Here is a 25185-nt window from a genome sequence, read left to right on the forward strand (position 1 = left end):
TAAAATGAACTGAAAGACACTTCAAGGGAGATGCATGCATTTGATCTTTCCAGTGGTATAATACCAGGTTATATGTGAGGCCACTCCCCAGAAGGTAGAGTCAGTTGTCAATTCTTCAGTTACTGAACTGTAAAAATATTTTCCAGCCCTTGCCCATATTCTGTTCACTGTGCTGAAAACAACCATACTGTTAATTCTTTCATGTCCTTTGTTCTTGACTTTAATGTTCCTTAATCTAAACTGAACTGCAGTTGCCATCTGTTAGACCAGGCACTTAAATGACCCGTGTCCCCCTTCAATATGGCTGTACTGTGTCTCATTAGTTATTGTTCCTTTCAATATATGATCATTTTTAAACTCTTGTTTCTATTAACAGCCATATAAGGTCAATTTCTACATTGGGGCCCAAATCTGATTTAAGCTTTTCCTCCCAGGCATAGCAATGTTTTGTGTTGCCGCAGTCTTTTTTCTTTGAAGGCATGAGCGATATGTATTCTGTTTCTTGAGATACTCTTGACATTAGCTTTTTACATGCATCTGTGTTGAATGGTTTGAAATCCTCTCTAGTAATCCGGAGCAGTCATCCTCAGCTTACCGCTTCAGTAATGTCCCTTCAGGTTTCTAACGAGTTCTGTTGTAACAGCCCTTTCATTATCACTTCTCTGGTAACAGTTGGTTCCCTGAAAACTTCACGTTGGTCACTTCTTTCCCCTGTATCTTGTAAAGTGTCTGTATCTATTACGTATTGATTTAAAATACTATAAACGTACGTCATTCGATATCACAGTAAGTTCACAAAATAAGTAGAGTTTTCTTCTTGCTGAATTGTTATGGAAGCGACTACATAAATAGGCGGGGAAGTGTACAGTTTCATTGTCTCAGAAGACAATGTCTGTAAGTAAAAAGGAAAATATCCAGTCAGTAGTTGGTAATTAAGTTTGAAGATTCATTATTATCTTGACGAAGAAACAATGAAAGGAACAGTAGAAGGAGACAATTACTGCAGGAATGGTTGAATTACATTTTGGGATTGTTCCTATTCCCCACCTAAATAGATTAAGAAACTCACTGACTTTGATTTCAATAGAATTCAGTCCATAAGAACACTCTTAATTTACTCTTTTTTTGTCTTCTGGATATTGGATTTTTCTGATCTAAACCCCATTTTCTACATTAGTAAAATGAGAGCAATAGAATTCATATCACCAGAGTAACTTTACTGCAAAATTGACATTTGCAAATCTCAGGCGAGATTGTCAAAACACTCATTAACTTCAATCGAAACTACATTTTTCATTTTTATAAACCAACTGTAGCTACCTTTGAAGTCTGTAGAAGAATTCGTTTCAAATGGCTGTATATAGTTTTAAACTTTTATATATGTACACATATAGAGATTAAAAAAAATGGGGAAGGAGGTAGAAGAGGGTACTGTCTACTGTAATTTTTTTCCATGTCAATTGTATATATCGTATCTTGTGTCTACAACATTGCTGCAAAAAACACTTAGTTTAATCACATTGCTAATGACTGTTGTGGTACCATACCACACAATTCGGCAGAACTTGAAATACCAACTATTTTCTTCTCGGAAGATAAAATTGGAGATCTCATAATATGAGATTATTACAATTGTGATTTTTATCCTCCATAGAAAGCAGTCCCCTTTTAAATGGGCTGTCTTGTATAGTTTCTTGAGTGATTTGTAGTGTAGCATATTGTAGAACACATTGCAGTAATCTAATTTGAAGTGACAAATGCACTGATGATGGTAAAAATCATGATGTCTAGTAAAGAGCTATCTCCAGGCTGACATGTGTGAAGGCAACGCATTCCTAAATGTTGATGCAATACAGTTGTCAAACAGTAGTTAGAAATCCAATAGGGCCCTCAGGCATCAATTCTTAACAGCAAATGCAGAGCACCCAGCAGCAGATGGAGATGGATATAATTTTTATTACATCTTGAAATTACTTCCCCTTGTCTTTGTCATAGGTATTGCCTTACATTTATGTTCACTCAGCTTTCAGCTGACTATCCCATCCTTTCATGTTATCTGAATGCTAAATATGTGCTGCTGGTCTAAAGAAGACACAGATGAGAGGTATCAGCAGTGTAGTACTGGTCATCAGCACAGACCACTCATCCTCGCTCGTCTTCCTACAAGGTCATGGTCAGTATAAAACTATTGTCAACCAGCAATATTTTGGGTAAAAAGTAATTAGCCACTATTGTGTTAGTGATCAAGACAATAGCGATCTAGAAGAAATGCCATCAGCTTGAAGGTTAAAGTTTCTAGCATGTCCATTTTGCCTATGGCTGATGGACAGAGCACACCATGAATATTGGTGTAGACTTGCAATCTTTCCTTTTGGACTTGGAAATAATGATAGTCATCTAAGGAATAAGATTTATTTGATATGCTCAGGTTTTCTCAAAACCATCTTCTCTGAGGCTTCAATCAGGAACCAAGGTGTGGTTGAGTATGATGAAAGCAATCATACTGGATGACATTTATCAAGGCTGTCAGCCAAATTTTAGGTCATGAAAGTGTGTCCATCAAAAAAGCCGCTGATCTATTTCATCAGAGAGAAAGAGAGAGAGATTTTTTCTGAGAAATAAAACTGTTTTCTGATTTCTTGAAAATATCTAATAAAATAATGTCTTAAGAACATAAGCCCATTAATGTCAAAATAGTAAAACTCTGGTAGTGATAACTGTAACTGCAGATTAAAGGGGAAAAAACATGTTCATAGCTGTGGAATACATGCCTTATGTTTTCTGAAATTTATTTTCCAAACTTATTTCCAGTTAATTATCATTACCAAAGATTACTTGATTTGCTTGTCAGAAGCAAGTTTTCTTGCTTGTGTGAGCACCAAGTGAATGAATGAGGAAAGTTCAATAACAGGGGAAACTGAGTATTTGGAAAATAGTCAGTGATATAGAGTAGTGTTAAATGCTATCACCACTATCACAAAATACGTTGACTATGAAGTGGCAAAAATCACATATGTTCATGTTTGATTCAATCATTTGAATAGCTGGTGATCAAGGAAATTTTAAAAGTAATTTCACTTTTTATTAATGAATCATTACTAATCATTATTAATTAGTTATTTTATTAGTCAAACATTTCACGTTTATTAGTAAAAAACAACTAGTGATTGGGCAGGACTGTAAATAAATCATTGCAATTGAATGGTGTTTTCAGTGAAGTAAATTATGTCTCTTTAATTTCCTTTTGAGGAAACAGGTGGTCATTTCCCTTTTTATAAAAGGAAAGTAATTCTTAAAGTAATGAACTTAATCTTACTATAATATCTATCTGTGGGAGAGGAAATGCTTCACCATAGAGTAATGTATAGACTAAATTACAGGGAGCCTATTTTCCTCTATAATTGTATCAAATGTCATAGCAGTTTGGATCTAATTAGATTGTTCTTAGTGAAAACCATTATGAATTCTATTAAGACTCTATGGTTACTGGTTTTCTGCATTCTGCTCAAAGAAAATGAGGCTCCTCCTTCACTGCTAAAAACAAAATAATGAAAGAACCACCTTTTCCTATCTTTTTTCCTGTACAACTGGAACACTCTACATAACGTTAAAAAAGAGCTAAGAAGAAATGCATTGGAATGCAGAAGTGGTCATCTGGGAGAGCCTTCTCTTCCTGATGTGTTAGCAATTAGCTGGTGTTGGTAGTCCATCTTCCAGTGGGAACGCTACTGTCAGCCTAGCGAAGGCAGTTAGAAGCTCTTACGCTTCTGGGTCTACGGGAAGTATCCCATCTCTTTTGCCGAAGGCAAAAGTCACCGTGTCTTAAAATATGGACAGTTAGAGGGGAAGAGAGAGGACAGAGTGGGACAGGTGCTCAGTGTTCAATGCATACATGACTCTCCTGGTTCACCTTGCTACAAAAACGGTGTGTTGCAAATCTGCATTGAATTCTGTTCTCCACTTAAAAGTAGGATTCAACAACATTGTTTATAAGGAAAGTATAATGGCTCCATCCCAAATTTATAGCACTCATCTCAATGACAGTATTCCTTTTCTGAGACTTCACAAGTAAATCATTTTGTTATGATGGGGCTGAGAATTGTTTGGGTTTTTTTAAGTGATCTTTTTAAAAAATCAGTATTTCTTAGAACAAATTAATAATGGAATAATGCAGCCTGCTCCAACGTTCAATATATCTGAAATTAATTGAAACCTGTGTGTAGGATTAACTTTAGGCAAAAATGGAATGCAGTTAATCCAAGTAGCAACGGTGCTTTACCTAATCATGATTGTATAATCTGTTCTTCAGTCAGGTCAGCAGATCAGGTGTAATTCTATTCTTCTCAATGTTATTGTGATATTAAAAGAAACTCGCATCCAGCCTACCTTCCTAAACTGCATCACAACTGAGAAGTCTCTTGGGTTTTATGAGCTAATGATGTGGATTGCCCATAAGCGCGAACTGTACGTAAACGTGAAGATTTCTACCGTGTACTTTTTTGCTCGACTGCCATGTCTTTTCCCAAAGTTCTGTGGCTCTATATGCGTTTTAAATTCAAGGTGAAGCGCAGTGCTTGCATTGGCTGACTGGGCTACTCATTGGACTAGGGTATTTTGACCAGCCTCATAGAAAACGCTGCACAGTGGGCTAAGGTGCAGAAGTATGTTATCAGAACCCCCAGGAAATGGCAACTGTCCCCTGCAGAATCACCAGAAAGACCCTTTTTTTCCTTTCCTTTACTTTAAATTTCTCTTACACCCTTTTCTGTAATATTGCATTTTTGTAATTTAAAACATACTTAGATTTTCCTTTAAACGTTAGCTTTTAACTTCCTGTTAATATGACTACGATAAACAAATACGAGAATACTATAATTATCCTTAAATTATTAATAACTACTCTCAACATGAATTCATAGAATCGTTTAGGTTGGAAAAGACCTTTAAGATCATTGAGTCTGACCGTAAACACTGCCAAGTCCACCACTAAACCATGTCCGTCAGGACCTCATCCACACGTCTTTTAAATATCTCCAAGAATGGTGACTCCACCACCTCCCTGGGCAGCCTGTTCCAGTGTCTGACAACCCTTTCAGTGAAAAAGTTTTTCCTAATATCCAGTCTAAACCTCCCCTGGCGCAACTTGAGGCCATTTCCTCTTGTCCTGTCGCTCATCACTTGGGAGAAGAGACCAACACCCACCTCCCCACAACCCCCTTTCAGGTAGTTGTAGAGAGCGATGAGGTCTCCCCTCAGCCTCCTCTTCTCCAGACTGAACAACCCCAGCTCCCTCAGCCGTTCCTCATCAGACTTGTGCTCCAGCCCCCTCACCAGCTCCGTTGCCCTTCTCTGGATACGCTCGTTTTAATACAGTTTTTAATTTCAATAACAGAGGTCATAAGCACATAGAATATTTTATAGATGATGCTACTTAACAGCATTATAATTGTTAAGTGATGTCTGCTCTTTATAGGTGTGTTTGGCTGTACAGAAGTCATATAAACAGCTCTGACCAACAAATTGGCTCTAAATGCTTGTGGTTAGAAATAGCCATATGTTATACTTTCTTAAAATAATTACCAGTGTGTTAGGGGAATACTCATGCCAATATTGTGGTGACTGTAATTGCCAGGAGCATATATCAAATGACAGTTAACTAGGACAGACTTTTCACTTGTGTGTACCTTAAATGAGATTTCTGTGTATTATTGACGGAGAACGTGGGGTAGCTTTTCTTGCAGATTTTGATATATTAACTACGACTAGCACATTCTGTTCTCAGCTAACTGGGAATAATTCCATAAATGGCAATGATACAGGTATTTGAGATAGTATGAATTATCTGCGTTACCTTTTTCATAAGGGAGGTTGGCTGCAAGCGGGTTACTGATTCCATCTTTCTGAAGAATGGTCTCAACCAGTTTCTGAAAAACTGGAACTATAAACAAAGAAGTTGGCATTAATTTCAAGCTATAAGTGTCTAGCTGATTTCCTTGGGAAGTATTATCGCACCAACAAATAGTTAAGGCTAAAAGGGAAAAAGCAGTTTGTAATCAGCACGCAACACAAGGTTGAGATTCCTGCCTGGCAACTTTCTCCTTTAAGCCTTTCCAGACATCTTAAGGCCAGCCCCAGTAGTATAACTGTATGAGATGCAGGAGTCTGCTCTTGGTGGGGATGGGAGACAGATTTTTGGCTGTGTCCATGTTACACTGCCAATGTGTTTTTCCAGCCAAGGAAAGATCCTGTCATTCCAGACTGTCTCAGTCCATGCCTCATGGCAGGGCTTTTTAGTTAAAGCAGAAAAATGTGTGAAAAGTGTAAAATCCCCCACCCAGACAAGGAACTTCCTCCCTCTACACCAGCCACAACTTCTCCTCCCTGCTCTCTCTGTGCCTGACCTGCAGACGCAGATCTTTCAGCTTCCAGATTTTGGACAAGCCAGCTTGCTGAACATCAAGGAATTGTCAGCCTCGCTATGCCCCTTTCTTCTATCCTGCGTGTGTAGTGAGTCTGACACAACTGATTTCAGGCTGGCCAGTGTGAGCGTCCTGTGCGCCGGTAAGCCGCTAAACTGTTCCTTCCTACGGTCAAGTGCTCTTCAGTCATTTGAGCCAGTCTATCAACAAGTTAGTTGCAGGTGAAACGGGAGCTGAATTTCCTTCCAGTAACTGGCCAGGTATACTCTAATCAATCTCCCATCATCTTCTAGACAGCAGGAAGAGATTGAGATGCTATTCTAGAAATGGTTATTGACTTTATGCACATATGTGTATATTTATAGATGGATACATTACAAGGTGCAACAAACTTTTATCTATTAGTAATACTTGCGCTTCGACAGAAGGCTCCTGAAGTGGTTCAGAGGACACGCGTACGTTTCTATCTTCTTTCAGACAGTGTGCCACGGTAAAGCCTGAAACTCCCTCACCGGGAAGGGAGGTGTCAGGGCTGTGTTGGCTAGAGTCCAGTATCCAAAAGGAGCGCCCTTCACAGACATAATGCCTAACGCGGCTTCCTATTTCTAATGACGTTCCTATGGCTTCCTAATGGCTAGTTGAGGAGGTTTTGCTGGCTCAGAAATCCAAGAGAGGTGGTAACTGGCCTAGTATATGCCTTACTAACACGTTAGAGCTCCTACATGTACGGTGTTTTCTGCCAAAAATGAGACATTGCTTGTTGGTGAACATATAAACTATCTCAGTCCTTGCTTGACAATGAATCTGCAGTAAACTTCCATTCGAGGCTCTCGATAAAACGGTGTTGTATTCTCTATATAACGCGACAGATGACAATTATAAATTTTTCCTCAGTACTTGGGAGTGGGATTAAAGCAATACAGAAATAAGAATTCCTCCTCTTCTTTTCCCCTGCCTTTTTTTTTAGTGCAAGAATAGTATTGTGTTTGATACAGAGCTTTGGACTAAGGATATGAATATTAAAATAACAACCATCTTGCATCACCTGCTGAATTTCATCTTATTTGGCTAGTGATGCATACTCCCTGTGGAGGATCCGTCTGCTTTGCTTACCTTATCTCCGAACATTTGATTAGAAAGACTTGCACCATATCAGTTACTAACACATGGGTCCGTATGACTCCATGTAATCCAAAACAGCCTGTCACTATGCAGTGAAAATTAAGACTGGAAAATAAGGCGGAGTACAGAGTTCTGAGATAAAAATAATCATAACATGGGAAGATAACTTTACTCTGGGTCGCACCCACACCTCATCAGCGTATGTAAGCACATTTCTGTGAACCTGGTGAGGAAGTACTGAAGTGCTTTTGAGTATGCCTCTGTTTATCGAAGTATTTTCATGTAGTTAAAATACTGCAGTGCAGTATCGGGCCACAAGTTTTGGAATGACTCGGAGATTTGCATTAACAGGTATGAGATTTACATAGATGAATTGAAACCATACTGCTACGTACTACGTTTTATGGATTTTATTGCTGAAAGGCGCATCTGTCAGGTGAATTGGTATTCTGTGAAACTGCCAGGTGATCTCCCTGGAGAATCTGGTTTTGTGATAAATACAGCAATGTTAGCAGCATGGCGTGTTTTCGTCTCTGGAAGAACGACTGTGGCCAGTGGTGTTGCTTTACAGGAAGAGCTGAGCCATCTGGGGCGAAGGCCTCGCCGGCTCATCTGACTTTTGTGCAAGCTGCTTCAAGGCACCAGAATAGATTCGTACAGATTTTTTTCAAGTTCTGCGTTTCCTATTCCAAGTCCAAGACACACTTCTTTGACTTGGCCCTCGGTAGTATAAGTATATAAAACAGCAGAAAGAAAATTTAGAAGAAAAACAGAAAAACAACTTAAAATGTGAAAGAACTATACGTGATAAATATTAGTGACAATTTTCTGGGGTTTATTTACTGTCAGTCTTTCGTAGTAACGTACAGGAGGATTGACTATTTCAGTGCTTGGCTATTTGAGATGGACACTATGAGTAGTAAGTATCAGCTGAGATAGTGTTATTTTACACTGGTAGCTAGTCAACTTGAATTTAAAAGTTCTTCACACCTAAGTGATAGAATAGTATTTTTACAGGAAGACAGTATCACTAATATTAACTGAAACTTCATTGTTTTAATTGTGAAACCCATTGTCTTTCTCAGATAATATTTTTTTTCATTTTGGTCCTGTGGAATGCCCCTCTAAAAAAAATAATCGTTGGTCTATAACAGGAAGATTTCTGTGCCTTTTCTTTATTTCCTTTCTAAACTACCTTCCAACTTCCACAAATCTTCCAACAAAAGGAGTGTGGAGTCTGTTGTTTTATTATTATGATATCTCATCTTAAATCTCCTCTGGTAACTACTGGCAAACAGCACACAGTAACACTTGTAGTGACTTGCTGTTCAGTAACATAAAGCAGTATAATGCACAGAGTCTGTTGCAGGCTGGATATTGCATGCTTTTCGCATGTGCGCTAGGCTGTGGGAAGCGTTGAGATTCAGCCAATGCTGCTGTATTTCTTATCACTAAAATGAGGTTGTCCTTCCCCCTTCCTTTTGTCTTTTCACAACTAAACAGAAGCTTTCGTATTTCCATTGTCTCCTACTTCTATTATTTCTTACACTGATATCCAGACCATAACCATAATCAATGAGGTCATATGGTGCTGCTATTGTAAAATTATCAAGTCTCAATAAGCAGTAATTTGGGTTTACCCTAGGAACACAGCTTGCGTAAAAACGTGGAAACCTTGATAAACCGCAGTGGGTTTGGTATTAATCACTAAATGATGTAATCACGTAAGAATCTGGTGCATCCCTGTTGGTACAGTACTGCAGAGCAGCTTTGCTCTCCAGCCCACACCAACTTACCACGCAGAGTGAATTCTCCTCACATAGAAACCTTGAATCTTTAGTGCATCAGCCTTGTATCCTTCTAATCAATTTCTGATCAAAGCTAATCCTTATTTAGTTCCATGTGTCACTATTAGCATCAGTTGTTCAAGGAAGTCTCCTCGCCCAGGGTGTTGGTTATCCAAACTACAAAGGCAATCACAGTTTCTTCCTTTCATCAGTTCGTAGTTGTTGGAACTATGCTTCACATGATGACTTTTCATGCGCAATACCCTTCTTCCCCACTACCCCCTCAAAAAATATCTTGCAGAACATTTTTATCTTTTATCAAGGGCCTAGATTTATTTTAATTCAGTTCCACTGTCTGTCTTTTACCAATTCTTGTCTTGTCCTTTTGCCCTCTCTTTCAGAGGATAAAGTCTGGACAACCGTGTACCATGATCTGCAAGTGCAGACTTCTGTGGGAGGCAACAACCTGGAGAAGTTATCTGTACTGCAGCTCAACTACAGTGCAACGATGGACCAGATCTCTGCCATTACCAGCAGTGCTGAATACTGCGAGCAGTTTATCTCCTATTCTTGCAAGATGTCCCGGCTGCTGAATACACCAGGTAGGCTGAGAACGGGATATCAATTAAATACAGTGTTAAAGAACTTTATCTGAACAATTCAACAGGTACTGCTGTTAGACCAGTCCATTCAGTGAACATACTTCTTTGTTCTCTTTCGTTCAAGTTCGCAAAGAGGTAAATAATTGAAAATACGGAGGAAATTCTTTTCTTGGGAAATTTTTCCTGTTTGCTTTCTGCTAAAATTAATCTTGTTGCACAACAAATCTGTGTGTTCTCTCAGGTCTGTTGCTCCTTAAAGCAGGAGGCTTTTGGTAAACAGGGAAACTTTGAAAGTTGAATCAATAGAGGCATTGAAGAATTGCTTTGAACTTTATCCTGTTTTTCTGGTTGTCAGTTTTCATATGCTACAGTCAGCAAGGGCACCGGCTGAATGAGGGTTGGAATTTTCCCACTAATATCTCTGAAACGGTTTCTGAAACACAGAGTATTTGTGGGTGATCGGGTGCCAGACACATTGTAGAGACTGGCATGGTCAGGAACGTGGTTGTGTGAGAAATATGACACGCTATTACCTACGGGTAGATTCATTATAAGTTTCTCCCTTTGCTGTGTAACTTTACTGGAAGAGAGCAGTCCTAGTTCTGCTTCTTGTATGTGCCTCCTCAACAAGTCTTACTTGCAACTGATAAAGACAAAAGTCTTAGTTGTTCCACCGTCAGTAAAACAGCACGTAAAGAAGGCATTCCGTTTTAGAAACTCTTTTCATATGCACCTAGTACTGTATCTATCCTCTAATTGTTAAATAAATCTTTAATGGTACTTAACGAAGACCTGGTTAGAAGTGGAAACATATAACACATTTTTGAGATTGTGAAATGAGTTCATTGTGATAGGAGCAATTAAAATGCATTTCGGATGAAACTAATGGCTGGATGCTTACAGTGTTATACTTTAAGCTGCTTCCTCTCATTAATTTATTTTGGTATATTTTCTTATGGTGCTATAGATAAGGATTCATTTGGCATGCATGTGCATCTTATCCCTGTTTCCGTAAGCATTCCGTTAGTTAATAGATACTGTAATGCTTGTTACTCCTCTCCTCCCTGCTGTTTTTGAACTACTTCTAATGCATGGTTTGTCTCTGTTGCTATTATTTTACTTAATTTAGCATAGCACAAAGACTCTGCAAAGTGGAAAATGATTTCTTCTTTCTTGGGCCTTAATATGTAGGATCCTGAATCATGTTCATAACTAGAAGTATTGTGATTAGATTCCGCTGACGGATACAAGCTCCCTGCTTGCATGTGCTTCAGAAAGGTTGTATATGGATATATCTTTGGGCAGGTATTTAGAAAACTAATTTACTTAGGAACGGAGCTGGAGATAACGTGCATAGAAAACTTACAATTTACACAGAGTACGGTGTTAGATTCTCCTTCTTTAAAAATATAAGACTATTATTTCAGGACCAAATTGCACTTGTCAGTGTATAATTATAATAAAAGAAATATATGCTGTAGTTGCAGATGATTGGCATAGCTTCTAGATTTAAAAGAACAATTAAGCAGCACGCAAAATAGTAACTTACTAAAAATTTCTTTAAGGAATAATCAATTCCAGACATGTGCATTTTTAAGCTTTTTAGAAATCTTTGGGTGTATTTTGCAGATACCTTTTTCTTCATGTTTTCACCTTTTACATGGAAAGATAAATTCTTTTAGAAACTCTTTATAAGCCAGTTTTTTGGTCTGGAAAGTGAGTTTCCAGGGAGATTCTCTGAGGTGGGATTTTTTTCCTTTAAGTGAGAAGAAGAAACAACAAGGGCAGATCATTTTAACCTAGACAGGAACAAAAAAACCCACTGCAATGTTTGCATAACATCTCTAACGGTTTGTACTCATAGCACAGCAGTGATTTGTGCGTGAGTGGGGAAGAGGCCACTACGGTGTCTTTCTCAGCTATGTGTTCTTGGCTTCAGTCTGTGGCTTCAAAGCTAAGGAACTAATTTTTCATACATTTCTCTGTTTCTTTTTCTTTTTTGGGGGGAGGATTGCCTTGTTTGCTAAATATATTATGACACCCTATCCATCTCACAGCACAGCTCCAAGTACTCATGTGGCTTCTTCCGTCACAGAGCTGTCGATATAAATCATGGCAGCGTGGTGCCCACACAAAGAAATGAAAAAAAATACTGACATTTTTGTATTTCTCAGGAAGTGGAATCCTGATTGTATTGAAGCCGGTGGTAAAACCTCTATAGACCTCATGGGATTGGAATAGTATTTGTGGTCTTGACCACAGCTGCTTTTCTAGGTCAGAACTTTTCCTTTACACCTTTCAGATGTTTAAGTAACCACTTTGAATAGAATAGTCCTTCTGGTTTGAAATGCATCAAAGAGAAAACGGAGAAGACAGTGCAGCAACTCGACTTTTTCCCCTTTTTGCCTCTTGGGTATCACATCACTTCACAACATGATTCCTTCTCAGGGAGAAATTGCTCAGTTAACATATTTAAACAAATCAGAATCGAAGCCATTTATTGATCTATTAATGGCAAGTAATTAACTAGTTGTCAGTGAATTATAGCTTTTGCTGCTTTTAATTATGCATTTCCTGACAAGGTAGAAATATATACAACTTCATTAATATATGTTCTGCTGCTAATAATAGCTTAAATAGGGTTGTTTTTTTTAAATGCAGTGGAAACTGCATCAAAATGCTGTGTTTGAGGAAAGCCTTCTTATTAATAAACCTGTTTTGTTGTGGGGGTTTTTTGGCTGCTGGCACAGTGGTCAAAGAGTATTCATTGTCGTGGGCTTTGAGAGCGACACATGAAAAGCAGTCTGTAAAACTAAGGATTCTCATTCTTCGGAGTTTTAGACTTTGAGTCTTGATTCTTCCAGGTCAATGTCTTTTTTTGCTTAATCATGGGCTTTCATCCAAGCAAAAGAACACATACGTCCCAGAGAACTGATTAAAATCATTGCCAACAATAGGGATTGGGAGTGATTTTACAGGTCACAGTGCCATTGCCTTTCCACTAAGTCTGAGGGAAGCCAGTAATAAGATGTTCCATGTAAATTAAATCATAAGTGACTTCTGAAAACATACGTGAAAACAGGAATCTCATCAGACTGTGGGATAATTCAGGTTCGAAGGGACTATAGAAGGTCATCTGGTCCAATTTTCTGCTCACAGCTGGATGAAGAGTCCTTGTCTAGTAGTAAGCAAAGACTACCTGGAAATGCAATTTTCCTTCCTTACTTTTTGGGTTGGTTTGTTTTTGTTTGTTTTGAACTTGCAGCCCAATATGTTTTAAATTATGTTCAGACCTAGGGGTCTGTTTCAAAGCCTCAACAAAAGATCATCAGAAAAATAAAGCTAGTCAAGATAGCTTGGTGACTTCCCTGAGGAAGCACAACACCAGACACCTCTGCTGAAAATACACCATGTTATCCCACTAAACAATAAAACTATAGGTGCGCTGTAGATTGACAGGGAAGCCATTTCAAGCAGGGAGCCGCAGTGGATGCAGTTGTCTCACAGTCTTTATGTCAATTAACTACGTACTGAGGGGTTGTGTTCAGTTCCTGACTCTGATACCGATTTCCTCTACGAATTTAACTATTTAGTTTGGTTTTTGGTTTGTGGTTTTTTTTTTTCCAGTTTGGTCAACACGAGGCTGACGCTTCTTATTGTCTATATTGTCTATTTAGATAATACATTTTTTAGAGCAGGAATTCCTTTGTGAATATGCAATTAGCATGATAGAGGCTTGATCTTGGCAATCCAAGTAACTGCTACTGTTAATAAATGAATGAAATTATAAGCCCGTGGATAATAATTGCGACTTAGTAACAGTGTACATGTATATGTAAATTTGAAAAAAGAACCGAAACACACCAGATTTCTCATTTTGTTTCGTTTTTTTATATTTCTCATATCCTCTTTTCTTCTGGTTGCCTTGGAAACTTCCATTTTGAGAAGCTAATGATATGTTTAGTACTGAGGACATGCAGAAAGCTAGCCGTTTTCCGAGTTCTCGATGACCATATGCTTTCTACTTGTTATGGGAGGTGATAGGACATTTCCCTCATTTGCAGACAGCAGCTTGGAGAGAGGAGAAAGTTCCTTTGTGCCCACTGGTCAACAAGAGGGAAAGAGGCAACACAGGATATAGAATCTCTTTGCTTTTATTGGAAGAAGCTTCCCTTCTTTGCCCGAAGAAACAAAGTGGTATGGAGGACAGGGATACGATATTCTAACAGAATGCAGAATGTTCGGTAATAAAATTATATATTTTCATGCAGTGTTGTCATTAGACTTCCTAGTAACACCTGCTTGAGGCTTCCTTGGTATGAAATTCTCCAAGGGCCACTGATCTCAGCCTCCGAAATGGGAGGGAACAGCAGGCTGCTTCTGCCATGCTTCCCTTCCCCCTGGGGATGAGACCCTGAGGGGAGGAGGGCCGCTGGGTTCGCAGTGTCTGTGAGGCTGTCATTTCCCAGAGCTGTAACAAATCATCAGAGTGTGGGAGCTAAAAGCATAGATACAGACAACAGAACAAGATCTGTTGGTGTTGCGTTCCAATTTTGATTCCTATTCGCTGTCCCTGCAGGCAGCATATGAAAAGCATAAAGCAGAGCTACTGCAGTACATGAATTACTGTTTCATGCCTGTTTGTCTTTGGAGGAAATGAGACAGCAGCGTCATGAATGCAGGAGTTTAACAGGTGAAATAGAAAACTTAATTTGCTGTTTGGTTCTTTTAGTTACAATAAAGCATTTGCAATACCAGTAGTAAATAAGACCTAGGGGTAGACTGAGATAAAAACAAAGTTAACAATTGCAATATGGTTTTTTCCTAAGTAGCCATCCGAATCAGAAATTTATATATAAACTTCTATGTCACTAGACATTAACCGATCTAGAATGCTAGTTGCAGATATAATTGCTGTTTAATAAGAGGTTTTCAAAAAGAGTCTGAGAGAGGAATGGGATTTCTGCAGTCCTACAGCCGTGAACAGAAGCTGCTCCAAAACGTGCTCAGGCTTCAGCATTCAATTCTCAATGTTCTTTCAGAAAACATGCCCATAAGCTTCAATGTGCCTTGTCCAGCCTTAAGAAATTTATTGATTGACCCCTTCTTCTCTGTCAGTGTTCTAGAAAAGCTGATTTCAACTTCCAGTGATTTTTCAAGCACAAAGGTAGCAGTAATGATGTCCTTGCTCCGCTCAGATCAACATGCTCATGTCCTAGAAGTGGAAACCAACAGCTTTTGGAGATGTCTTTTTTCCTTAGTTGTTGTCATGTTGCTATAGAATGGAAGCAGACAATTCATTGGTTAAATGTTTCTTATGAAATACGTATCAGTCCTCCTAGGTAAATGTTAGGTAGGTAAACGGTTAGTTAAGAGGTCATTTTTTCCAGTCCATTATTAATACACCCTTCTCTCACGTCTTTGTTTCACTCTGCACCTTTGCTTGTCTCTTAGCAATTCCTTTGAGGTTTGAGGTTTTTTGATACTGTGATCACTGAGTCTCTTAGTTTCACTTTATCTTCATCGTACTTTTAGCTGGTGAACTATTTTTGCTAATTTTCCAAGTTATCTTTGCTGTTGTGTAGGAATTAGACCTAATCCGGTTATTGCTAAGTGAAAAAGGCTACGTGTTGCTTTGGTGTTTGTTAGAAATAATAGTAGCTGATAAGAGCTTTGTGAATATTCCAAATCCTCTATGGAAAGTGTAACTGCAGTGCTGTGAGCCCTAGTTTCTTTGCTATGTCTTTTTAAGAAAAAATGGTGCATTTGAGTTTTAACTTTGCAGTTATGTTCCAAACCTGTTGTTTCTCATACCCGGTCTCTCTGTAAATGTGCTCTGCCTATTACGGGAAAAAATTCACTATCTTTTATTTCTTAAAAGAAAGATAGAGGAAGGCAATAATTACTCCACTGTTTGTACTGAATCCTGTTTCATAAAAACTGTTCAAAACCATTCATGGGGTTTTTTTTCCACAGAAACAGTCACAGACATTGCTTCTTCATGAACCCAGGTTGTTCTGGGGAAAAGTCATCTTTCTTGATGAATGACCGAAACAGATCAGTTTATTAATTTCTCGGACAAAATGGCTCTAGATGGCATATCATTGCGTGTCTCGACAAGAATTTCTCTTTCACCCATATCCTAAACGCACTCGCATTACTCTGAGTATTTTTTCTTATTCAAATATGCAGTAAAAATATCCAGTGTTTCTTTTTTCATTCCTATTCCTGAGATCAATGTGTGCCATAAACAACTGTATGAAGAATCAAGTTAAACATACAATTAAGAGAAGATGGTACTTTCCAGTGCATAAAACAAAAGGATCGTAAGACAGAGCTCTATTCCCTCCTGTCTTACGGACTTCTCTTGGCCTTTTCTTCATTGCCCTGCGTTGCCTTATCAGAAGACAAGGGTTCAACTATTGTTGAAACCCTTTTCACGAATGAGATGATACTGTCTCATTTCTTGAGGCTGTGACTTCTACCCATTGTCTGAAGGTTATAGTTAGGTTTTCCTAAATTCTAACCTGAGCTTTCCCAGCTGACAGCCTGGGATGTTGAACTGTCTCTTCTGTATTGGGTTTTACATTCAGAAAACCTTTTCTGCTTCTCAGGAGCCTCTTTAAACAGAGTTTAGTTAATGTTGGAGTTTGGAAGTGCTGGAACTGCTTTGTAAGAACTACTTTTTGTTGTTAGTGATGTTACCAGATCCCATCCATATATCATACATGTTTTTCATAGCGAGTCCATCAGATAAACTTCTGGAACACAGCAGAATGCATATGAACTTGAGAATGGGTATGGTGTGATTACTAACATATGTGTGGCCATTGAAAGTAAGAACAGCCCGAAACACATCTTATTCCAGGAATATGTTTGAGTATGGTTTTTTACTGCATTTTTTACGTACGTATGTTTGATGTTATTTATCAAATCAGTCTATTAAAATGTTTTTTCGGAATTGTCTCTGAAACGGAGTGCCTGGAAAAGTTTCCCCTTTTTACCTCGTGAATAATTCTGCATACTTTTTTCCTACTTTTCCACATTTTCTTTATAATATGACCCATTCTTTCCATGAATCCCCTTCAATGATTTCATACTCTGCCAGCATACATTTGCTAACATTAAAACAGTGTTGCTTAGACCAGCCAGCATTGCCTGAATGTCTATGAGGACAGAGTTTTACTGAAGTTTAAAGGGAGTATGCAAAAAATACAACCTCTTTTAAAATCAGGTTCATGTAACGTCATTGCCATTATAGTCTCGGGGGGGGAGAGTGCATTGTCCCCTTAAACTTTTGTGCCTTCATGTGCTTGTGGCATAAGCCATATGTACCTGTAGATTTCCTTCTGGAAATCTATATACATCTAGGAATTTATATAGAAGGAGATGGCTTCCAGATAATGATCACTTCTTCTTAGAATGATTACTTCAACAAGACCCTTATTCAATGTATCTTCTGAAATATTTTGTTATGTGAGATTTGCTCAAAGTGAGAATATGAAAAAACTTCATTAATCTCTGATTTTTTTGTAAGGTAGACAAATTCTACTGGCATATGGACAGTAACTTCTATTTTCAAGGAATTTGTGTTGCCAGCAGAAATGATTCATGATCACTTCCTTAGGTTCTTGGAATAAGGAGTGGGAAAGATATTTCACTTCATTAATAGGAATAAAAAAATCAGTAACCATGTTTTCTGGAAAAATGGAACGGCAGATTTAAAAAAAAGAAATATGCTTAACATATCTGCTGGTGGAAATTAAACTTTGAATCTGGGTGTTTGTTAGCCAGTGCAACGATGAAGATAGAGCTGCTGACAAAATGCAGAAGCGTGAAATGCAGTCCAGCATTTCGGAAGCAGCAGCTAAAGATTTGGCATCAGTTACCAACTTAGCTGCTAAACTGTAATGAGTTTCAGAAAGCGGCAGCTGGTTAGTACATGCTATTAGCTCAGTTACGCTAGAAATGACCCATTATACCGGTTTCTATCGGAAGCCTACTCCAATACTGCTTGGTGGAAATAGCTGGGGATGTTTTAGTAGTCAACATGTAAAGCAAACATATGCTCCGCAACTAGTCGTGGGGTTTCACCTGCAGCTTGTTAAGATCCTGTGCATTGCCACAACAGCAATGATGCTGCTTTGTTTAATCTGCAGATAGGCCGTTAGATACATGTGACTTATAGGATAGATCTTACTAACTCAGAAATTCAAGATGTATTTAATATCTGTCAAGCTGTTTTTAAAATGACATGTCTACCAAAGCATTTGCACAAATGAATAGCTGTAATGAATCCATAGGATCAAGTTTAAATTGTGTCCACAAAAATATTTGTATTTTGGAACATGCTATACTATTGAGCAGAATCTTTTCTCCCATCACCTAAAGAACCAGTACTTGTGCTTTCTGCTAACAGTAGTCCATCGCAAAAGTTCTTTTTACTTTTTTCTTTCCCCTTTACTCATTGCTCTTTGATGTTTTATTGTCTCTCTACTTCTGATACTTGTAACATATTCTGATTTCATATACGCTTTTGCAAAATCTTAATCGTATTTACAGTGGTGTTACTCTTGAATGACACAAAAGTAGCAAATCAAAGCTTCTTTTCTTTTTCATTGTCTGTTCCCTATGGCATGGACTGTGTTTTCACCATTTTTTTGCAAAGCACTATGTGAGGTAGCAAGAATGTTTGGAAGAAGTACAGAACCAATTTCTTTTCTGGAAAATCTGAAATTGCAAGCAGACCAAAAAAATTGTCAGATATACAAGATAATTCCTCTGTGATGATACTCGGCATCATTCTGCCATTTTTCACCCACAGATGTAAAAATATCTTAACAAAATCTCCAGATGTTAGGGAGTTTGAAGTGATGAGAGTTTTGTTTTGTTGGGATTGGGGTTTTTGGGTTCGTTTGTTTGAAGGTTTCTGTGCAAAGTGTATTTGAATGTAGCAGTCCTGAGGAATTGAGGGGATCGCTGGCCCCAACATAATGATCGATGCAGATCAGCATTTACCATGCTAAGCAGAGAGCAGGCTTAATCTCACTGAACCAAAAATATCTTGACTCTTGCTCTGATTAGTACTGCACCTTGATGTGTGGCCTGATGGCCAACTCTGTTGTTCACAGTCATGTTCAAGTACAAGAAATCTGTAACACCAGCAAGACTTTGTGAACACAGAAATATCAAAGAAGGGTAATGAGTGGAAATGGTGGAAGGCTGCCAAAGGCCAAATTAGGTCTTTCCTCTGATCAAGTTAGGGTTTTACCTGCACAACTTCTTCCAACATCCACCTGGCTCATTATTAAAGTAGAGCAACTGAATATTCACATATACTTCAATGAGAAGTGCATAGGTGATTGATCCATGTTTGCATGCAACATCCCAATGTCAACGTCTAGTTTTCGTTGGACTCAGGTGCAGATTTCGTATTGTACAGTAACACCTGGGCAAAAGAAAGATAATCCAGTTACCCATTATGTCAAATCACTTGGCGTCCTCCACGGGCTGACTATTAGTGTTTTGTGTTATATATGGATTCCGGTGAACACAAGAAAAATAATAAGCAATTCCAATGTTTATATTAGTACTGTTGTCAAGATTTATTTTTATTCAAAATGGTGGAACTATATGAACTAATGCTTAGAGAAAGAGAAAAAGGTGCAATTGTCTTTTTGAATGTCATGCTAACTTTGGTAATCCTTTTATTATATGCCTTTTCATCAGGAATTCACAGTCCATCTATATTTTAAGAGCAAATACACAAAACTAATTCCTGTCAATTCAACCTATTAAAAGATTATTTTTCTCTCGCTCCCAAACTTTGTAAGTCTTGCTCATAACCTAAAGAGTCATGACTGAGGAATGATAATAGAATAAGTCCTCTTCTTTGTCAACGACTGAAAGCAATGCTTTCTTGCTGGCAATATCTTGAGTAAAAAAGCTGAGCATAATCAAAACAAATTTTAAAATAATTTCTTCTACTTCAGGATTTTCTTTCAGATTTCTCTCAGACTAATTGCAGTGCAAGTCTAATAGCAGCAACATGGACCTTACTGAAGTCCTGTCTCCTGTATTAAGACTGATTATTAATGACATTTCACTGGAATAGGGTGGTGAGCATCTTTTTAGTTGCTTTTTTATTCCTAATGCCTCTGTATTTCGTTGGTAAAAATAGTGACATCTTCAATTTGTCATTTTCCATGTTCATAAATCTCCCCATTCTTCTGCTCTTTCATTTTAATGTGTGCTTTGACTCATAAAATATTTTGGTTTTAATCAAAATGAATACTTCTCAAACACTGGGCACATGGCACTAGGTTTGATCTGTTTGGGAACTAAGGGAGAGTAAAACTGAGTGTTCATCTCAAGGCAGGAACATTTGCATTGCTCCTCAGAGCCCAGGTCTCCAAATACAGCCTGGACGTGCCCTGAATAACCTGACCACCCTGTTCCCTGGAAGTCTGGATATCTTTCCAAGGTAAATGGATGGACATGGGCAGGCGGGGAGGCACAGTCATTGTGAGAAGGGTCTCTAATAGGGATTAGAGAAGGGCCAGAGTGGCAAAGCACTCCAGACAGGACCTTCCCCTTGTAGTCAGGGCTCCTGGGATATGCGTGCCGTGGGATCAGAACTTGGGGGTGACGCCGGGACCCCTTAGCCCCGTTCAGCACTGCTGAAGAGTGCTGCAAGCCTCCTCTAAAGCCACAAAAGACATGCTTGCATTGCACAACAGGAGTAACAGAGAAAATAGCATACATGGCTGAGTTCATTCTTGCTTTCATATGCAAGTGGCTTAGAATGGAGACAAAGGCGTAATTCTTGTCAGAAGACTATATTTTACTTTGCAGAAGCTTTTGGTAAATCACTGGGGATCCTACAAACTAAAGGAGTAGCATGTTTGCAAGTCACAGAACATCTTGCGAGTGTATTCCTGGTATGATAATTTGTCCAAGACGGCAAGCAATAGCTTGCTTAGTTCTGTATCAAAGGGCAAAATCTGTAATTAATAAGAAATAAGTTTTTTGAATGAATTTGAAGGGGAGTTGCAGCAAGCAACCTTTTCTGTCTCTCTCTGGCTTTTAAATAATCCACTTAAAGGGATTATTTATTATTTAAAGAGGAATTTAAGAAATGGTAATGACGGGGATTACTGTCGTTCTGGAAAAAGTCAGGCTGTGTTCTGTTGTGTATTTTCTTATACAAAAATAATGTCTGAAATAAAGTCTGAAAAAATGTATCAAAACTGGTATCACCAGGGATGGCTGGAGGGGTGCCTAAGCCTGTACGTGTGTGTGCGCAGGGCCGCAGTGACAGGCCACACTTGGCCTGAGTCTATGACGAAGGGTTCTGTAATAAACTCTGCACAGGAACTTCCCCACATTCCTCCTATGTTAATGAATAAAGTTGTCGTTTCTGTAGTGTTACTGTGTTTTAATTAAAACGCAATGTTAGGACTCCCTAATAAAAAGCCCAACCTAGAAAAAACTGGTGTCAAATTGAAATACAGATTACAATCCCTGGATTATTGACACTGCAAATGCTTGTTTGGTTCTGACTATTGAGCTTTGCTGGGATATAGATATTTACACAACTAGGCCATTTAAGGGAAATGCTTTGTCTGTTGTCTTACCTCGTGATTTCTATAAATGAACTTAACCTAACAGATTTATTTCATGTTTTTTCCCTCATCCTTTTCTACTATGTTTTACTCATATGTTCTGCTATCATTGGGATTTTCAAACAGATCTGAATATTACTGCTTCCTTATATATGTATAATTTGGTACTAAAATTTGGTGAAATATTTCTAAGTGTTATCTGTTCCCAAAATAAGTGTTTCAGGAGGTCAGAAGGATTCAAAATATTCACAATATACACTGTAAATTTTCAACTGTAGTTGAGCATTTAAATAGTAACTTTGTAAAGAAAAAAACGCAAAGGAAAAAGATATACTTCCTAGTGTATGACTTCAATACTAAGGAAAACAATTGGTTTTCATATCATTAAATTTTAGCTTTTTAATTTTCTGCCTTTTTTCCTTTATTTTCTTTTAAGCCCATTCTTTGATGTTTGTGATTACTTCTTTCTTCCTCTCTCGCTTGCTTTCTAACTGACTAATTCTTATTAATACATGTAGAAGGCATATTGCTTCCACTGATCATTTTTTCAAGCTATGGAAATTGGTTTTGGGATGCTGCTTCTCTCTTTTTGCATCACGCTCCTTCACGTTGTTTTCAAAGTCTTCGGAAGAAGATGGGTGAGGGTTTAAAGGATAGTGGGGGCAGTGAGAGAGGATCGGACTTTAGCAGGTGGAGATAAAGAAATGATACATCAGCAGTGCTATGGAGGGATTGTGGAATTTGAAAGCTGCTTGGGAAGAGGGTAACAGTGCAATTTTTAGGAGATGATGGAGAATCCAAATCACTCTGTGTATATGGTAGCTGAAAGGCTTATGGCAGCCAACAAAGATATGCTGAAGGGTATCATTGTTGAGCTCCATTACTTTGTTCTCAAATTGGAGTTGGTTTAATTGAAACTAATGTGCTAATATTAGCTAGGTTTGGGGAAGTTAAGAGTGATATGGAAGGATTCTAGAAAGTATAGCGGTGGTACAGAATAATAAAAATGTGAAATATTAGAAATGGTTGAATAGCTTTATGCAGTTGGAAAAATTGGACGGTACTTCAGAGTTCTAAGTTGAATAAGGTCACATCTAGTGTAACTTCCTTGAAATCAGTAAAATAATGAAAATTTAATTTGCCACATAAGCAGTTTTCAGGTTTTGATTAATTTTAATGGGATTTGCTATCTTTTAAAACTGAAGCCTTTTGAAAATGCAGAGCAAGTGGTAGGACAAAAAAGGAACAAAATGGCTTTGAGTGTCTGGGCATGTCCTGGACTGCGGGGGAAAAAAAGAGCTGCTGTTGCTTTCGTTCAGTAGCATTTTAGAACTAATGGCTTTACAGCTTCGTAGAAAATGCCACACGACTTCTAGGGTACAGTAAACCCACATTTGCTTTGATCGACGTAGAACATCACACTACCACATACCACTTGTAGAAATACGTCCTAATCTAAAGTGGGTTTGAAATTGCACTAGCCCTTTAAGCAGCTATGAACTCTTGAGTTCTGCTTTGGGATGCACTAAAAAATCTCTTCATATCCTCTTGGAGGTCAGTACTCTTTTCACTCTCTGACATGAAATTATCCAAATAAAATGGTTAAAAAGCAAGCAGAGTCCAAGAAGTGACTTCCCTACATCTCCCCCAGAGGATTCAAGGACAGCGGATCCATTTAAGTATTAACTCTAATTTAAATGCGCTTACCAATTTAATACAAGGTCTGTGACTGAAGAAGATAAAAAAGTGTGAATGTTTGTAGTACAATTGGTTTTATTAATTGAAAACTAGCATGTAGAGGAAATTTTGAAAATAGTGGAATAGTGAGTTCTTCATCCAAGTCTAACCACTTCAGATCCCACGCAAAACAACAGTACCTGAAAATTATTTTTACCATGTAGCTGTTCAGCTATCAAGATAAGATGAATTGATAGTCTCAGCCTACTTCCTACTGGGTGTATGCTGCATGTAATATAATCATCATCATTGCTGGCACCTTCCGCAGCTGCCTTAGCTGCGGCTACCACCTGGGCAACCCGCTAGTCTCCTACAACAACAGCTGATATAGGCCTGTGTGAGCAATTTAGTTTTGGTTGGCTGAATGTTGGGGGGAAAAAAGTGAAGAAAAACAGAACAAATGTTTAAAAAAATCTGGCTTTAAAAGGTTGACTTCTTCAGGTCAAATTATGTTATGTTGCATGCTTTACAGCTAGTCAGTATAAATTAATAACCGCAAAATATAAAACAATAAATTACAATTTTTGTGGTTTTTTTCCCCTCCATTGTTTGTGGTCTAAACAGTGTGCTGAGTTTGACACAAAAGTGATTGGATCTAAGTTGTGTTACGTTGACAGTGGTCAGACTCATGCCGAGTTAGCGCATTCGCATAGTTGCTGCTTGATTTGTATTTATTCTTGAATAAGATGGACACAATTTATCAGAATTATTAACGAATCTAGCAATTATTGGCATTTATTTTCATTAAGGTAATTGTCAGGTGAAATGACTACAGTTATACTTTGAGACAGTATATTTCTGTCCATAGGGCATATTGAATTATACCACATTTCAGAAGAAAATGGCTCCCCGTAGAGAACAAGCACGGCCGTCCTCATCCTGCGGTCACCCAGAAGTGTTGCTGTCATTTGATAACATTATGCTTTTTATACTAAGTAACAAAGTACGTATCTTGTTTATTTGCCAGTTAATTAACTGTCTTTTCATCAACTCTAATGGGAGCTTGGTTGGCTTTTAAGGACCAGGGACTAAATTTTGCTCTCAGTTTATTTTTCAAGTTTGGAGACAGAACTGTTTTCATATCCTAACATATGTAATGACAGGGATGAGAGGAAACCTGTTATTTTTCTTGCCCTGGCGTTTAGTGGTTTTATCAAAATATTTCTATAAAGAGGAGATAATATTTTCCCATTTGGTCAGTACAATATTAACTGTATGATAGTCAAAATGATTCTGTCACATATACTGGCATTTCAGTATTTGTGTTACGGAGATTTTCCTTCCAATTTATTTTATAGCAATGTTCTAGTTTGTTGTTTGAATTTGATGCTGGACCAGAGCCACAGGTCAGCGTACTTTGACTGGAAAATGTTTTTTAAATAGCATTAAGTACAGAGATTTACATCAGGAATGAATCTACACATGGCTAATTCCTCCATCCTGTGAGCTGTAAACAAGAACCTGTATTGGAAAGGTTGCAGTTTGTTAATGATAGTGCCAAAAGCATTGGTACCGCGCTCGTTGTATGGGTGCATGCAAATGGTTGATTGCTGCTGAAGTGTGCATTAACATAGAGCACATCCTCAGGTAATTTATGGGAAAACGACAAGGTACATACTAAGTGAGGCAACGGTCAGTGCGCAATGTCATCGCCTCAGATCAGTACACATTTTCAGAACGATATTTGTCATTGCTTCGGAGAAGAAAAAAAGCATACCGTACAAAAAAATTGTGATACACAGGATAGTGCTTAGAGATATGATGCGGTATGAAATCTTATGATCTGATACCTTTCCATAAGCACTGTGAGTTTGGGGGATTATTTTTTTAAGATGCGTTCATAAAAATATCAATTAAGGAATTGAAACCAAATATCAAAGACATGATGGGAAAA

The 25185-nt window shown here is 38.1% G+C and overlaps 1 protein-coding gene across 1 annotated transcript in view; it reads left to right on the top strand.

Annotated features, from left to right (window-relative positions):
• The window catches only part of CNTNAP2 (contactin associated protein 2), a 1162694-nt gene that overhangs the window by 810787 nt on the left and 326722 nt on the right, over positions 1-25185 (top strand). Inside the window, exon 13 of the mRNA XM_059818416.1 lies at positions 9730-9930. Coding sequence (XP_059674399.1) covers positions 9730-9930 — 201 coding nt within the window. The remainder of the gene's footprint in view (positions 1-9729; positions 9931-25185) is intronic.

This window comes from Gavia stellata, chromosome 6 (assembly GCF_030936135.1).
Source record: "Gavia stellata isolate bGavSte3 chromosome 6, bGavSte3.hap2, whole genome shotgun sequence".
Classification (NCBI taxonomy): domain Eukaryota; kingdom Metazoa; phylum Chordata; class Aves; order Gaviiformes; family Gaviidae; genus Gavia; species Gavia stellata.